General features: G+C 38.1%; 1 protein-coding gene across 1 annotated transcript; it reads left to right on the top strand.

The window, feature by feature from the left end:
* Positions 1-15,412: 15,412 nt before the first annotated feature.
* Positions 15,413-16,578, top strand: LOC104104049 (uncharacterized). The gene has a single exon (XM_009612036.4). It carries the CDS (start codon positions 15,863-15,865, stop codon positions 16,343-16,345), a length of 483 nt encoding a protein of 160 aa, XP_009610331.1. The 5' UTR covers positions 15,413-15,862; the 3' UTR covers positions 16,346-16,578.
* The last annotated feature ends 68 nt before the right edge of the window (positions 16,579-16,646 follow it).

Genomic DNA, 16,646 nt, shown 5'->3' on the forward strand with positions numbered 1-16,646 from the left:
CACCGATCACCGGAGTCTACAGCATCTGCTTAAATAGAAGGATCTTAATTTGTGGCAACGAAGATGGTTGGAGTTGCTTAAGGATTATTATATCACCATTCTTTATCATCCTGGGAAGGCCAATGTAGTGGCCGATGCCTTGAGTCGTAAGGCAGAGAGTTTGGGCAGCTTAGCATATTTACCGGTAGCAGAGAGGCCTTTAGCCTTGGATGTTCAGGCCTTGGCCAACCAGTTTGTTAGATTGGATATTTCCGAGACGAGATGAGTTTTGGCTTGTATGGTTTCCTAGTCTTCTCTATATGATCGTATCAGGGAGCGTCAGTACGATGACCCCCATCTGCTTGTCCTTAAGGACACAGTTCAGCACGGTGATACCAAGGAAGTCACTATTAGAGATGATGATGTATTACGAATGCAGGGCAGGTATGTGTGACTAATGTAGGTGGTTTGCGTGAGTTGATTCTCCAAGAGGCTCACAGTACGCGGTACTCCATTCATCCGGGTGCTACAAAGATGTATCAGGACCTGAGACAGCACTATTGGTGGAGGCGGATGAAGAAATACATAGTGGAGTATGCAGTTCGGTGTCTCAATTGTCATCAGGTAAAATATGAGCATCAGCGGCCAGGTGGATTGCTTCAGAAGTTAGAAATCCCGGAGTGGAAATGGGAGCGGATCACTATGGATTTCGTTGTTGGGCGTTCACGGACTCAGCGGAATTTTGATGCAGTTTGGGTGATTATGGATAGGCTAGCCAAGTCAGCTCATTTCATTCCTGTGATGACTACCTACTCTTCTGAGTAGTTGGCTCGAATCTCTATTCACGAAATTGTCAGACTTCACAGTGTACCGGTATCTATCATCTCTGACCGGGGTACACAGTTTACCTCACAGTTTTGGAGGGCTGTATAGCGAGAGTTGGGTACTCGGGTAGAGTTGAGTACAGCATTTCACCCTCAGACGGACGGGCAGTCCGAACGCACTATTCAGATACTGAGAGGATATGCTTCGTGTGTGTGTGATATATTTTAGGGGTGCTTGGGACCAGTTCTTACTACTTGCTGAGTTTGCTTACAACAACAGTTACCAGTTGAGCATTCAGATGGCTCTGTATGAGGCCTTGAATGGTAGGTGGTGCCGGTCTCCAGTGGGTTGGTTCGAATCGGGCGAGGCTAGACTATTGGGTACAAACTTGATTTAGGATGCCTTAGAAAAGGTTAAGTTGATTCAGGATCGACTTCGTACATCCCAATCTAGACAAAAGAGTTATACGGATCGGAAGGTTTGTGATGTTGCTTTCATGATTGGTGAGCGGGTATTGTTCCGGGTTTCACCTATGAAGGGTGTGATGAGGTTCGGAAATAAGGGCAAGTTGAGCCCTAGGTATATTTGGCCTTTTGAGATTCTTGAGAGAGTTGGAGAGGTGGCTTACAAACTTGCACTACCACATAGTCTCTCTGCGGTTCATCCGGTATTCCATGTTTCCATGCTTCGGAAATATCACGGTGATCCGTCTCATGTGTTAGACTTCAGTTCGGTTCAGTTGGATAAGGATCTATCTTATGTTAAGGAACCAGAGGCTATTTTAGAAAGGCACGTTCGAAAGCTGAGGTCAAAGAACATTGCTTCTGTGAAGGTTCAGTGGAGGGGTCATCCGGTCGAGGAGGTGACTTGAGAGACCAAGCATAATATGCGTAGCTGTTATCCACACTTATTTACCAGCTCAGGTACTTTTTCTAACTCCGTTTGAGGAAGAACATTTGTTTTAAAGGTAGAAAATGTGATGACCCAAAATGTCATCTTTAAAGTTATTAATTAATTTTGTGTTCTAAGACCTTGAAAAGTACTATTTATCATTACACGACTTGCGTGCGCAGTCCGTAAAATTTTCTGCAAAGTTTTTATGTGAAAAATGGACTAAAATGTGAATTAGAGCTTTAAAACTCAATTGAGTTGACTTTGGTCAACATTTTGAGAAAACGGACTCGGATCAGTATTTTGATAGTTTTGGTAGATCCGTATCGTGATTTGGGACTTGGGCGTATGCCCGGAATCAAATTCCGAGGTCCCTAGCCCGAGCTAATGAATTTTGATGAAAAATTAAAGGTTTTAAAAGCTTAAGTCAAATAGTGGCAGGATGTTGAATTATGTACAAACGACACCGGAATAGAATTTTGATGATTCCAACAGCTTTGTATGGTGATTTTGGACTTAGGAGCATGATCGAACTTTTATTTGGAAGTCCGTAGTGAAATTAGGCTTTAAATGGCTAAAACAGGAATTTAAGTTTGGAAGTTTGACCGGGGAGTTAACTTTTTGATATCGGAGTCGAAATCCAGTTCTAAAATTTTTCATAGCTTCGTTATGTCATTTATGACTTGTGTGCAAAATTTGAGGTCAATCAGACTTGATTTGATAGGTTTCGACATCGAATGTAGAAGTTGGAAATTCTAAGTTTCATTAAGCTTGAATTGGAGCATGATTCGTGATTTTAGCATCGTTTTATGTGATTTGAGATTTCAAATAAGTTCGTATGATATTTTAGGATATGTTGGTATATTTGGTTGAGGTCCCAAGGGCCTCGAGTGAGTTTCGGATGGTTAACGGATCAAAAATTGGACTTAAAAAGCTGCTGCAAGTTTTCTCTTCTGCTGGATATTCTGGGTTGTGATTGAACCCAAGATCGAGCCCAGATATCGAGCCCAGGGTCGACGGCCAGGGTCAAAGCGAGAGACGAGGATCAGTATCGATGCCATGATCAAGGCCATGATTGAAGGCCCAGGCTCGATGCCATGATCGAGGCCATGATCGAAGGCTCGGGCTTGATGCTGGGCTCGATGCCATGATCGAGGCCATGATCGAAGGACCGGGCTCGATGCCAGGATTGAGGCCATGATCGAAGGACCAGGCTCGATGCCATAATCGAGGCCATGACCGTGGTCCAGGCTCGATCCTGTGATCTAAGCCACGATCGAGGCCTAAGCTCAAGGGCCATGATCGAAGTAACGATCGAGGCCCAGTTCGGAAGGCTGCCTGGGCAGATTGATAAAAGAGGGCATTCGTCTCATTCGCCATTTTTGACAAACTGGAGCTTGAGCAGAGGCAATATTTGATAGATTTTCAAGGAAAGACATTGGGGTAAGTGATTCTAACTTGGATTTGGTCTATATACACAAATATATCATTTTTTCACCATTTAATTAGTGTTTAGAGATTGAAAGTTGGGAAATTTTTGAAATCTCATAGAAACGAATTTTCGAGATTTCGATATCGATTCGGAGTCGCATTTGAGTGAAACTGGTATAGTTAGACTCGTGGTTGAATGGGCGTTCATATTTTATAACTTTCGCCGGATTCTAAGACATGGGCCCCACAGGCAATATTTGAGTTAATTTCGGATTTTTATTGAAAAATGTAGTATTTTCTTATGGAATTGATTCTATAATTTTGTTAACTATATAATTTTGTTGACTGTCTCGGGTCCTGATACATCTTTGTAGCACTCGAATGAATGGAGTACCGCAAACGGTGAGCCTCTTGGAGAATCAACTCGTGCAAATCATCTAAATTAGGCACACATAGCCTGCCCTGCATCCGAAATACACCGTCATCTCCAATAGTGACTTCCTTGGCATCACCGTGCTGAACTATATCCTTAAGGACAAGCAGATAGGGGTTATTGTATTAACGCTCTCTGATACGATCATAAAGAGAAGACTGAGAAACCACACAAACCAAAACTCGGCTCGGCTCGGAAATATCCAACCTGACAAACTGGTTGGCCAAGGCTTAAACATCCAAGGCTAAAGGCCTCTCTGCTACCGGTAAATATGCTAAGCTGCCCAAACTCTCCGTCTTACGACTCAAGGCATTGGCCTTCCCAGGATGATAGAGAATGGTGATATCATAATTCTTAAGCAACTCCAACCATCTTCGTTGCCGCAAATTAAGATCCTTCTGTTTAAACAGATGTTGTAGACTCTGGTGATCGGTGTAGACCTTACAATGGACACCGTACAAATAATGCCGCCAAATCTTCAAGGCATGAACAATAGCTACTAACTCAAGGTCGTGGACCGGATAATTTTTCTCATGTACCTTTAACTGTCTGGACGCGTAGGCAATCACCCTACCGTCTTGCATCAACACTGCGCCTAGACCAATACGCGACGCATCACAATACACAATATAAGACCCTGAACCTGTAGGTAATACTAATACCAGGGCTGTAGTCAGAGTTGTCTTGAGCTTTTGGAAGCTCTCCTCACATTCCTCGGTCCACTCGAATGGAGCACCCTTCTGCGTCAATCTGGTCATAGGTGCAGCAATAGAAGAGAAACCCTCTACAAATCGGCGATAATATCCTGTCAAACCAAGAAAACTCCGGATCTCCATAGCTGAGGACGGTCTGGACCAACTCTGCACTGCCTCAATATTCTTCGGATCTACCTTGATCCCCTCGCACGAAACTATATGACCCAAAAATGCCACTGAATCAAGCCAAAATTCAAACTTTGAAAATTTTGCATATAATTTCTTTTCTCTCAAAGTTTGAAGCACAGTTCTCAATTGCTGCTCATGATCCTCCCGACTCCGGGAATACACCAGAATATCGTCAATAAATACAATAATGAAGGAGTCAAGATAGGGCTGAAATACACTGTTCATCAGATGCATAAATGCTGCTGGGGCGTTGGTCAGCCCAAAAGACATCACAAGGAACTCGTAATGACCATATCGAGTCCTGAAAGCAGTCTTTGGGATATCGGGTTCCCGAATCTTCAACTGATGATAGCCTGAATGCAAATCAATTTTAGAGAATACCCTGTCACCCTGAAGCTGATCAAATAGGTCATCAATACGTGGCAATGGATACATGTTCTTCACTGTAACCTTGTTTAGCTGACGTTAATCAATACACATTCGCATAGAACCATCCTTCTTCTTCACAATAAGACAGGAACACCCCAAGGCGATACACTTCGATTCCTGTAACTGTTCTTTTAATTCTTTCAACTCCGATGGGGCCATACAATATGGTGGAATAGAAATGGGCTGAGTACCCGATAACAAATCAATGCCAAAGTCAATATCCCTGTCAGGTGGCATACCCGGAAGATCCGCTGGAAATACATTAGGAAAATCCCTTACTATAGGAACTGACTCAATGGTAGGTGTATCAATACTAACATCTCTCACATAGGCGAGATACGCATCACACCCCTTCTCAACCATTCGTTGAGCTTTAAGAAATGAAACAACCCTACTAACAACATGACCTGAGGTACCTTTCCACTCTAGCCGTGGTAGACCTGGCATAGCCAACGTCACCATCTTGGCGTAACAATCAAGAATAACGTGATAGGGCGACAACCAGTCCATGCCCAAAATAATATCGAAATCCACATACTGAGCAATAATAAATCAGCTCTGATCTCAAAACCACTGATAACTATTAAACACGACCGATACACACGGTCCACAATAATAGATTCACCCATGGGTGTAGATACATAAATAAAAGAACTCAAGGAATCACGTGATACACCCAAATACGGGGCAAAAAAAGATGACACATAAGAATAAGTGGAGCATAGATCAAATAAGACTGATGCATCTCTATGACATATCGGAATAATACCTTTGATAACAGAATCGGATGCAACGGCCTCTGTCCTAGCAGGAAGGGCATAATATCTGGCATGGCCTCCCCCTCTAGGGTGACCTTTACCTTTCTGACCTCCACCTCTAGCTGGCTGTGCAAGTGGAGTGGCAAATGGTGCAGTAATCATGGCTTGAGAAGCTTGAGGGCCTTGTGGAATAGGTGGGGCCTGAGAAATATGTGGAGGTGCACCCCTCCTAAATCTGGGGAAATATCTCAAGATATGACGAGTGTCACCACACTCAAAATAAGCCCTCAGAGGATGTGGCTGTTGGGACTGGCTCGGGCCTGATCGACTAGACTACCCGATGAAAGCACCCCATACAGGAGGTACAGTAGACACTGGCGGTGCATAATATGGAACCTGAGGTCTGGGAGTAGCCGGAATACCACTGGAAGCTGGAAGTGATGAATGAATAGGACGGCTCAAATAACCTCTACCATGACGGGCTGCAACTGGGGCACGAGAATTATTATATGTGCCAGAATCTTGGGGTCTCTTAGCTTCCCCCTCTTCCCTCTCCCGAGTCCGCATACATTCCAATCTCCTACCAATTGACACCACCTGTTGGTATATGATATCCATCTCTAGCTCTCGGGCCATACTGAATCTGATACTAGGGTGGAGACCCTCAATAGATCTGCGAACCCGCTCTCGAATAGTAGCAACTAAGGCTGGTGCATGCCTAGCCAACTCACTAAATCGGACCGCATGCTCTGACACGGTCATAGAACCCTGGTGCAGCTACTCAAACTCCGTGCACCATGCATCTCTATGACTCTAAGGGACATACTCCCTTAAGAACATATCTGAACATTGAGTCCAAGTGAGTGAAGATGCCTCAGCGGGACTATACAACTCATATGCCTGCCACCACTGAGCATCCTCTGAAGCTAAATTGCTGAAAGTGGGAGGGTGGTACTTCTTGTACCTCTCGAGCTTGAGCTGCTCCCCCTCTGAAACTACTGTCTTAATCTCAGGCCTAACTGGGACAACTGGCTGCACTGGTATAACCTCTGGGCATGGTCAACTTGGGCCCGTGGCTCTGGAGTACGGGCGGTAGGAGTCTGTGCTCCTCCCCTGGCCTGAGATGTGGCAGGAGCAAGTGGAATTAACCCTGCCTGAGCTAGAGTGCCAAACATGCTCAAACACTGGGCAAGAGTCTCCTGAAGTGCAGGAGTAATAACAGGCGTCTCAGGTGCCTGCTCTCCAACTGGAGCTACTGGTGGCTCTGGTGCAGCAGCTCGTGCAGGTGCTCTGGCTGCACTGCGTGGTCTTCTTCAGCCTCTGGCTCGGCCTCTGCCCTAACTCCGGCCTCTTGTGCTCCAACAGGAGGCGCGGGTGTCTGATCATCGGATCTAGTTGTGCGTGTCCTCACCATCAGTGAGAGAATAGAAAGATAATGGTTTAGAACTTTGAAGTCAAAAATTACACACGATAAGGAATCAAAGAATTGAACATATTTCCTAACAGTTCCATAGCCTCCTAAAGATAAGCATAAACGTCTTTGTATCAATCTGCTAGACTCTACTAAACCTGCTTGTGACTCATAACACCTATGAACCTAGAGCTCTGATACCAACTTGTCACGACTCCAAATTTCCTTCGTAGGAGGTCGTGATGGCACCTAGTCTCTAAGACTAGGCAAGCCTATCAATGCAGAATAACAATAGAAATCTGAAATAATTAATCTTCAAATTCACATAATTTCAACTCCCAAAATCCGGTAGGAATAAGTCGGAAGCTTCTAAGAATTTATCCTCAATGTCTCTATATACCAAGGTCTAAAGAAAAATAAGGAAGCAGCATAATAATGATAGAAGGGGACTCTGGAGTCTGTGGACGCTGGCAGATATACCTCGAAGTCTCCGTGCCAGGTAACTCACGGATGTCTATGCTGGTAAGATGTACCTGGATCTGCATAAAAAGATGTGCAGAAGCATAGTATGAGTATACCATAGCGTTACCCAATAAGTGCCAAGCCTAAACTCGGTAAAGTAGTGACGAGGTCAACTGGAAAATAATAACGGCATGGTAAAATATTTAACAATATAATAAAATAAAATGACAATGGAAATGAATCAAGTAGTATGTCACCGTTTAATTTCACAAAATTAATGGCAAATAATACCTCGTGGAAACAAAACAGAATTTTCTTTCAACTTTAAGAAAATCACAACAATAATCAAGGCAACTGCGGCCATAAATCAATATCAATAAGGGCACTCCCGATGTACCGCCTCGTAGTCCCAAATCATAAATAAATTCACAATAACTCATTTCCTTATATCACCGCTGGAGCCTTCACATTTAATTTTAAAGAAAATTTTTTTTTCCGAAATACCATCCCGCGTTTTAGCCATCCTTATCACACCGCATGACTTCTAGTAGTCTTCCCTACTAGCCACGCTTATCAAGTCGCTGTTATCTCACTGCATGCATTACAAAACCCAGACCTTACACCACCGCATTCGTATCAATATCACAATATATCACAATTTGCACCTCAAGTGCCCAATATTTCAATTTGTCAAAATAAATAAACAGCAATATTTTTCACAATAAAGATCTCACGGTTCCATCAAAATGAGCACGAAAATCTCACAAAATATTCGGGAATTAAATAACTCAACAAAATAATATTTCAAAATTTTAATACGTCACTTCAATACCAAATTTAAAATGTCAAATAATTCATATTAATAATATTTAATTTAAAGAAAATCACCTTTCAAATAATGCACAGAATAAAAGAAACCAAGTTTCAACTAAACAGGTAAAACAATTAGCAGAAAAAGGTCAAGCAAATTTAAAGTATAACCATTTAAATCAATGGTTAAGAATATAACAAGATAAAATTATTTAATTAATATGCAACAACGATCTACACAATTTAAAAATATAATCTTTCACATTTAGCCCGTGTACACACTCGTCACCTCGTGTACATGACTTTCAACACATTTTAATTTATCACTTCAATACCAATCCTAGGGGAAATTTCCCCCCACACAAGGTAAGACAAGTCACTTACCTCGACTTGCTCCAATTTTGTGATGACCCAAAATGTCATCATTAAATTTGATAATTAATTCTATGTTATAAGACCTTGAAAACCACTATTTATCATTCCTCGACTTGCATGCACATTCCGTAAAATTTTCAAAAAGGTTTTATGCGAAAAATGGATTAAAGTGTGAATTAGAGCTTTAAAACTCAATTGAGTTGACTTCGGTCAACATTTTGAGCAAACGGATTCGGATCCATATTTTGACAATTCCTGTAGGTCCGTATCGTGATTTGGGACTTGGGCGTATGCCCGGAATCAAATTCTGAGGTTCCTAGCCCGAGATATGGAATTTTGATGAAAAATTAAAAGTTTGAAAGCTTAATGATTTTTAAGTATTTGCTGATATTGAATTTATTGACACCGGGTTCGTATTTTGGTTTTGGAGCCTGGTATAGGTCCACTATAATATTTATGACTTGTCTGCCAAATTTGATGAGAAACGGAGTTGATTTGACGTGATTCGGGCGTCTGGTTGCGAAAATATATGTTTTAAAGTTTTTTTGAAATTTTCCTTTGATTTGGTATCTGATTCGTAGTTTTAGGTGTTATTTGGGAAATTTGATCACGCGATCAAGCTCGTATAATATTTTAGGACATGTTCGTATATTTGGTTAAGGTCCCGAGGGTATCTGATGAGTTTCAGATGGTTAACGGATCAAATTCGGACTTAGAAGAAATCTGGGTAAATTTCTATCTTCTGGTGTAATCGCACTTGCGAGAAATTGGCCACAGCTGTGATGCCGCATATGCGGCTCATGTTGCGCAGAAGCGCTTGCACATAAGCGAGAGGAAGGGCGCAGGTGCGGGCAGGCGCGCATGTGCGATGGAATTTTCTGCACCTGCGAAGGCGCAGATGCGGTCCAAGGCTCGTAGAAGCGGAGGCAGCTGGGCTGAGAAATTTTCGCAGAAGCGGGACCGCAGGTGAAAGAATTATGTCCGCAGGTGCGAAAGCACTGGGCAGTGTACAAAGCAGGAGGGTCCGAGAAATTTTGTCATTTTTGACATTTTCAAAAGCGGGTGAGGCGATTGTTGAGCGAGAAATCACGAAAAATCTCGAGGTAAGTCACATGTGATCATTGTTAGTCAATTATATTAGATTATCATCGAATATTTCAAATAGATTACATGTTTTTGAGGTTAAATTAGAGGATTTGGGCCTAGGGATTTCAAAAATGAGAGTTTGATATTTGGAGGTCAAGTTGATGTCGGATTTTAGTAAAAATAGTATGGTTGGACTCGTGATTGAATGTGTGTTCATATTTCGTAACTTTCGCCGGATTTCGAGACGTGGGCCCCATGGACCATTTTTGAGTTAATTTTGGATTTTATTAAAAAATGTAGTATTTTCTTATGGAATTGATTCTATAATTTTTGTTGACTGTATCGAATTAATTATGACTAGATGCGAGTCAACCAGAATCGGAAAATCGAGGAAAAGGCATGCTACTTGGTTAAATTGGAGCAAGTCAAGCTAAGTGACTTGTCTAACCTTGTGTGGGGGAAATTTTTCCTAGGATTGGTATTAAATTGTAATGTGATAAAAGTCGTGTATACGAGGTGACGAATGCGTACATAGGCTAAATGTGAAGGATTATATTTTTAAATTGTGTAGATCATTGTTGCATATTAATTAAATTATTAAATTTTGTTATATTCTCCATCATTGATATGATTTATATACTTTAAATTTATTTGACCTTTTTCTGCTAATTGTTTTACCTGTTTAGTTGGAACTTGGTTTCTTTTATTCTGTACATTATTTGAAGGTTGATTTTCTTTAAATTAAATATTATTAATATGAAGTATTTGACATTTTTAAATTTTGTATTGAAGCAACGTATTAAAGATTTTAAAATATTATTTTGCTAAATTATTTATTCCTGAATATTTTTGTAAGATTTTCGTACTCATTGTGATGGAGCCGTGAGCTCTTTATTGTAGAAAAATATTATTGATTATTTATTTTGGCATGAGCCGTGAGCTCTTTATTGTGGAAAAATATTGTTGTTGAATATTTTAACAAGTTCAATTATTTGAGCACTTGAGGTGCAAATTGTGATATATTGTGATAATGATACGCATGCGGTGGTATAAGGTTTGGGTATTGAAACGCATGCGGTGAGATAAGGGTAGCTTGATACGCGTAGCTAGTAGGGGGAACTACTAGAAGTCATGCGGTGTGATAAGGATGACTAAAACGCGGGATACTATTTCGGAAAACATATTTTTTTAAAAATAAATTGTGAATGCTCCCGCGGTGAGATAAGGAAAATGAGATATTATGAATTTATTTATGACTTGGGACTACGAGGCGGTACCTCGGGAATGTCCTTGTTGATATTGATTTATGGCCATAGTTGCCTTTGATTTTTGTTGTCATTTTTCTTAAGGTTGAAAAGAAATGCTGTTTTGTTCCACGAGGTACTATTTGCTATTATTTGTGTAATTAAATGATGACCTACTACTTGATTCAATTCCATTATCAATTTATTTTATTATATTATAAAATATTTTACCATGCCATTTATTATTATTTTCTAGTAGGGTCTGACCTGACCTCGTCACTACTCTACCGAGGTTAGGCTTGGCACTTACTGAGTACCGCTGTAGTGTACTCATACTATGCTTCTGCACATCTTTTTGTACTGATCCAGGTACTTCTTACCAGCCCAGACATCAGTGAGTACCTGTGCACGGAGACTTCGAGGTATATCTGCCAGCGTCCGCAGACGCCGAAGTCCCTTTCTATTCTTGTTATGTTGCTTCCTTATTTTCTTAGACTCTATTATATAGAGACATTGAGGATAAATTCTTAGAAGCTTGTGACTTATTTCTGCCAGGTTTTGGGATTTGTAATTATGTAAAGTTTCAGATTTATTTATTTTAGATTTCTATTTTTATTCTGCATTAATAGGCCTACCTAGTCTTAGAGACTAGGTGTTATCACGACATCCCACAGAGGGAATTTCGGGTCGTGACAAGTTGGTATCAGAGCTCTAGGTTCATAGGTGTTATGAGTCACAAGCAGTTTTAGTAGAGTCTTGCGGATAGGTACGGAGACGTCTGTACTAATCTTCAGGAGGTTATGGAACTATTAGAAAAATATTCACTTCTTTGATTTCTTATCGTGCACAATTGTTAAATTAAAAGTTCTAAACCATTATCTTTCTATTCTCTCACAGATGGTGAGAACACGCACAACTGGATCCGATGATCAGATACTCGCGCCCCTTGTTGGAGCCGCAAGAGGCCGGGGTCGGGGCAGAGGCCCAACAAAGTCAAACTACGGTCAAACTTATTAATTTTTTAAACTTTTAAGCTTTTAGTTTTCAATAGATTGCGATAATTCGAGCTAGGGACTTCCGAATTTGATTTCGGGCATACACTCAAGTTTCAAATCACGATATGGACCCACCGGGACCGTCAAAATACTGACCCAGGTTCATTTTCTCAAAACGTTAACCGAAATCAACTCAAATGAGTTTTAAGGCACAATTTTACATTTTAATCAAATTTTCACATAAAAATCTTCCGGAAAAGATATGGTCTGTGCACACAAATCGAAGAAGGCTAATGAGAGCTAATCGAGGTTTCGACACACAGAAATAAAGGTTAAAACTAGAAATGTCTTATCGGGTTATCACAATAACGAAGATAATAAAATTGCATAAAGCAAATATTGCTAATTAATAAGTCATGATGAAAATTAACATAATCTAAAAATACTATACAGGTCATGTTAAAATAAGTATAGCTAATAAATACTATTAATTACATAACTAAGCACTAAAAAAAAGATAAAATAAGTTATGCATTTTTATTATAAATCAATATAAAACTAAAAGATAGATATTCAACACTATCATCATTTCTAGTATTGAATTGAATTTCTTTTGTTAGCATTAGTATTGGTTTGAATTTTATTTGAGTTACTACATTTATGGGCCATAAAATTTATTTACCATTCAAGAATGTTAAGTCCAAACTTGAAATACTACGTTAAAAGATAAAACTGTAAAAAAGTTTAAAAAATATTTATAAATTACATTACAACAAATATTTATATGTATAGAATATTTAAAAATTATATAAATATACTATCGGGTTGGTTTGGTTTCGGTTTGACTTTTTTTAGCTAAAATAAAATCAAACCAATTATGGTCGGGTTTGTTTCCAATACCAAACCACAGTCGATTTTTTTTCCGATTTGACTCGGATTATCGGTTTGTTGCGGTTTATCGGTTTTCTTTGTACACCCTTACTTTGATCCTAACCAACAGTAAAATCTTACTCGCATTAAAAATTTACATCAAATCATATTAATATACCATAATTAAGTGATTTAATGAGGTAAAAATATATACATTAATTATGATTTATACAAAAGAAGTATATGCACAAATATGCATGCCATGCATCTGTTAGTCTTACAAGTATGATTTCATCGTAAATAGGGTTGGATTATCATTTGATCCGCTATATCTAACGGCAACCGCTTTATTTCAAGTGGAGGAAGTAGATAAGCCATTTAAGGTGCATCTAAAATCAATCGGGATCTTTACCCAAATAGTCAATCGATTCACTAATTTTTTTAGTCAATATACATAAATTATACGCTAAATATACACGATTATAACATATTATACATGAATATATATATATATATATATATATATATATATATATATATATATATATATATAATCAGTATATAATTAAACTATACCAGTTAAAAAAGATAAAATATGAATCTATCTGGCTATTTCTGTAAAGATCACAATTCCAAATTACTTTTCTAGCCTATTCCAGCAAAACTCAAGCTCTCTATAGCCCACCAGCAGCCCGTCAGAATCCTTTTCTTTCTCTTCCTAATTCTTTTGCAAAAGAAATGAATTTGTTTTTTTGAAGGATTAACCCAAATAATCGTCCATCCAACTACGTAAACTAAAACTAGCGGTAGGAGTATAATATATGCATAATTTATGTATTATATGTGTTTAATTATATATAATTAATGTATAATTTATGTATATGATTAGAAAAAGTAAACAATGAATATGATCGGCTATTTGTATAAATATGCCCTTTTTTTTTTTTTCCTTTTCTTCAATTGACTTCTCTCTGCCATAATTGCATTTCTAGACGAACCATTATCCATCAAATGAAACTAATCTTATCAATTTGTCATCATATCGTTTGTCCACTTAAATATTGCAAAATGTCACGAAATACTTCCAAATGATCAATTGTGTGTATAAATGAAGGTCATTTTCTAGGCTTGATTGCTATATCACTAAAGTATTGAGTAGCTTATCTAGGTAGCTAACTGTCAATTGCACAATCCATATCAACCAATTATAATGCTATACATTAGCAAAATAAGAAACATCTAATTTCTATGATAATTTGCATTGATAGCGACAAAGAATTTTATGACATCGATGTGTCATATAGTTTTATGGTAAAATTAAACCTAACCAATGATAAAAACTTACTTACATCATATATTTACATCAAATTAATCATATTAATGTATTATAATTAAGTGATTAAATGAGGTAAAAATATATACATTAACCATAATTTATACAAAAAATATGTAAGTGAAAACATGCATGTCATGCATCTATTGGTCTTACAAGTATGATTTCTTCGTATATAGGGTTGGATTATCCTTTGTTCGCTACAAATAATTCGAGCTTTACAATTCTTCGTATATATTGAGGGAGAATGTATTCATTTATATAAATATTTAGATAGATGATAAATAAATAAATAAATTTAGTTATGTGCTGCAGCCATCTCCTGGAAGTTGGAGGTAAAGCGAGTATAATTTGAGAATTTTTTTCTAAAATTCTGAGAATTCAAAAAATATGTAAAACCCATACATGGAGTGAGCACCAAAGCCTAAAGGAGATATAGTTAAACTTTGCTGACCTCAACTAGTTTTATAGGTCATATTTGCTGACCGGGATTTATTTTGCTGACCAGAACACGTCGCATAAGTTTTTTCAAACAATTCAGATCAATTTACAGTGAAATTCTTCTTCATTATCCTCTGTAATATTGTCTATAACTTCATTTTTTCAAACTTGTTGGTTTTACTATTTGAAGGAATTCAAATTCGGGTTGGTTGCAAAAAAGGGGAGAGCTTTAGAAGAATAGCTCTGAAATACCACTATATGAATACAATTTCAAATACACCACACAAATTGATATTACTCTCTTTGTCCCAATTTATATGTCATAATTTATTTTTTAGTGTGTCTAGAAATAAAATCATATTTAATTTTTAGAAAAAATCAAACTTATACATTTACTTTAATGAAATCATGCTTTATCGCCACACAAATATTTATGATTATTTTATATTAAATTTCAAAAATATTTTTTATTTTTTAAACTTTATATATGGTCAAACACATCCATATAAATTGAGACAAATTAATTTGTGAAGAGCACATTAACCAAGGTTTTTTTTTTCTCCCAATCCCACCATGAAAATGAAACTAAAGCGTTGAAAAATTGAAGAAAAACTTCCACACCACTTGGCCATACCCACCTAAATATTTGCCAACACATTCCCACGGATTTAACAGGTCAGTCCCCACGTACATTAATGCGTCTTACATAGTAAACCTTCTGCTAAGAAACAACTTTATAAATATAACAATTTCGAAGAAAAATAACAAGAAATAGGAAACCTTGAAACTCTTCCTTGTCCATGTATATTTTCACTACAAGAAAAACAAAGATTACTATCTGAATATTTCACAATTTATTCATTTTGTGATGCCTTTGTGATAGAATTCGTCAACGTACAAATGGAATCTGTGACGAATTTTTGACGGTTTTATTCTTCCTCGCTAATTTTTTGGAGACAACCGATTTTGTGACGCAACAATATATCCAGTGTAATCTCACAAGTGAAGTCTAAGGAGGATAGTGCGTACGCAGACCTTAGAGCAGATAGACAGACCATCTTTGATAGATGGGTAGCTTTCTTGATATATATAAATAAAACTCTTGATTGTTATTTCCTCAATTCATAAACTCTTCATAATATTATCAACTCAAACCAAGAAATCACAATCTAAAACCTTTCCATTTTAAATTCTTCATTTTTTCTATGGGAAACTTTATTTCTTGCACTACTTCAACAAGGATAAGGAATTCAAGAGCAGCTAAGGTTATTCTACCGAATGGACCAATCCAACAGTTTCATGAGATAGTAAAAGCAGCTGAACTTATGTTGGAATATCCAAACTCCTTCTTAGTAAACTCCTGCTCGTTGATCATCGGCCGACGGTTTTCCGCCTTGTCGGCCGATGAAGACTTGGAGTTTGGTAATATTTACCTTATGTTTCCTATGAAGAGGGTGAATTCTGTGATCACCGAGAAAGATATGGAAGTTTTTATGATGTCGGAAAACTCAGCGCTAGCACCAGTACAGATACCAGATAACTCGTCGAGAAAAGACGGGGTTGAATGGTCAGGTTTGAATTTGAATGAATTAGAAGGTTTTATGGGAGGGCAAGAATTTAGGTATAGGGTGTCATGCAGATCTAGGAAGCCTTTGTTGGAGACAATTATAGAAGAACCATTTCGTTAAACATAGTGAAGTTTTAGTTGTCTAATAAGGAGTTCGACCAGTTATTTGGTAGACTTAATTTATTTTATTTTCCTTTTAAATATTTTTCTATCATTACTTAGGAGGATTGAGAGAAAAGGGAAAAGGGGATGATATTGCGGCAAAGAATTTTAAATATCAAACAATAATGTGTATTATAGTCCAAGGTATAATTGTATATCGCACGTTAACTTTGGCGGTGTTGGTAATGAAAATCTCTCTGGCTAAACAAGTCTAGGGTGTACAAATGAAATCGATAAATCGTACCAACCCGATAATTCGA

The sequence above is a fragment of the Nicotiana tomentosiformis genome, chromosome 10, assembly GCF_000390325.3.
Source record: "Nicotiana tomentosiformis chromosome 10, ASM39032v3, whole genome shotgun sequence".
Classification (NCBI taxonomy): Eukaryota; Viridiplantae; Streptophyta; class Magnoliopsida; order Solanales; family Solanaceae; genus Nicotiana; species Nicotiana tomentosiformis.

Bases quoted from the DNA above. Each gene is read 5' to 3' on its own strand.
- LOC104104049 (XM_009612036.4), top strand. From the start codon at position 15,863: ATGGGAAACTTTATTTCTTGCACTACTTCAACAAGGATAAGGAATTCA.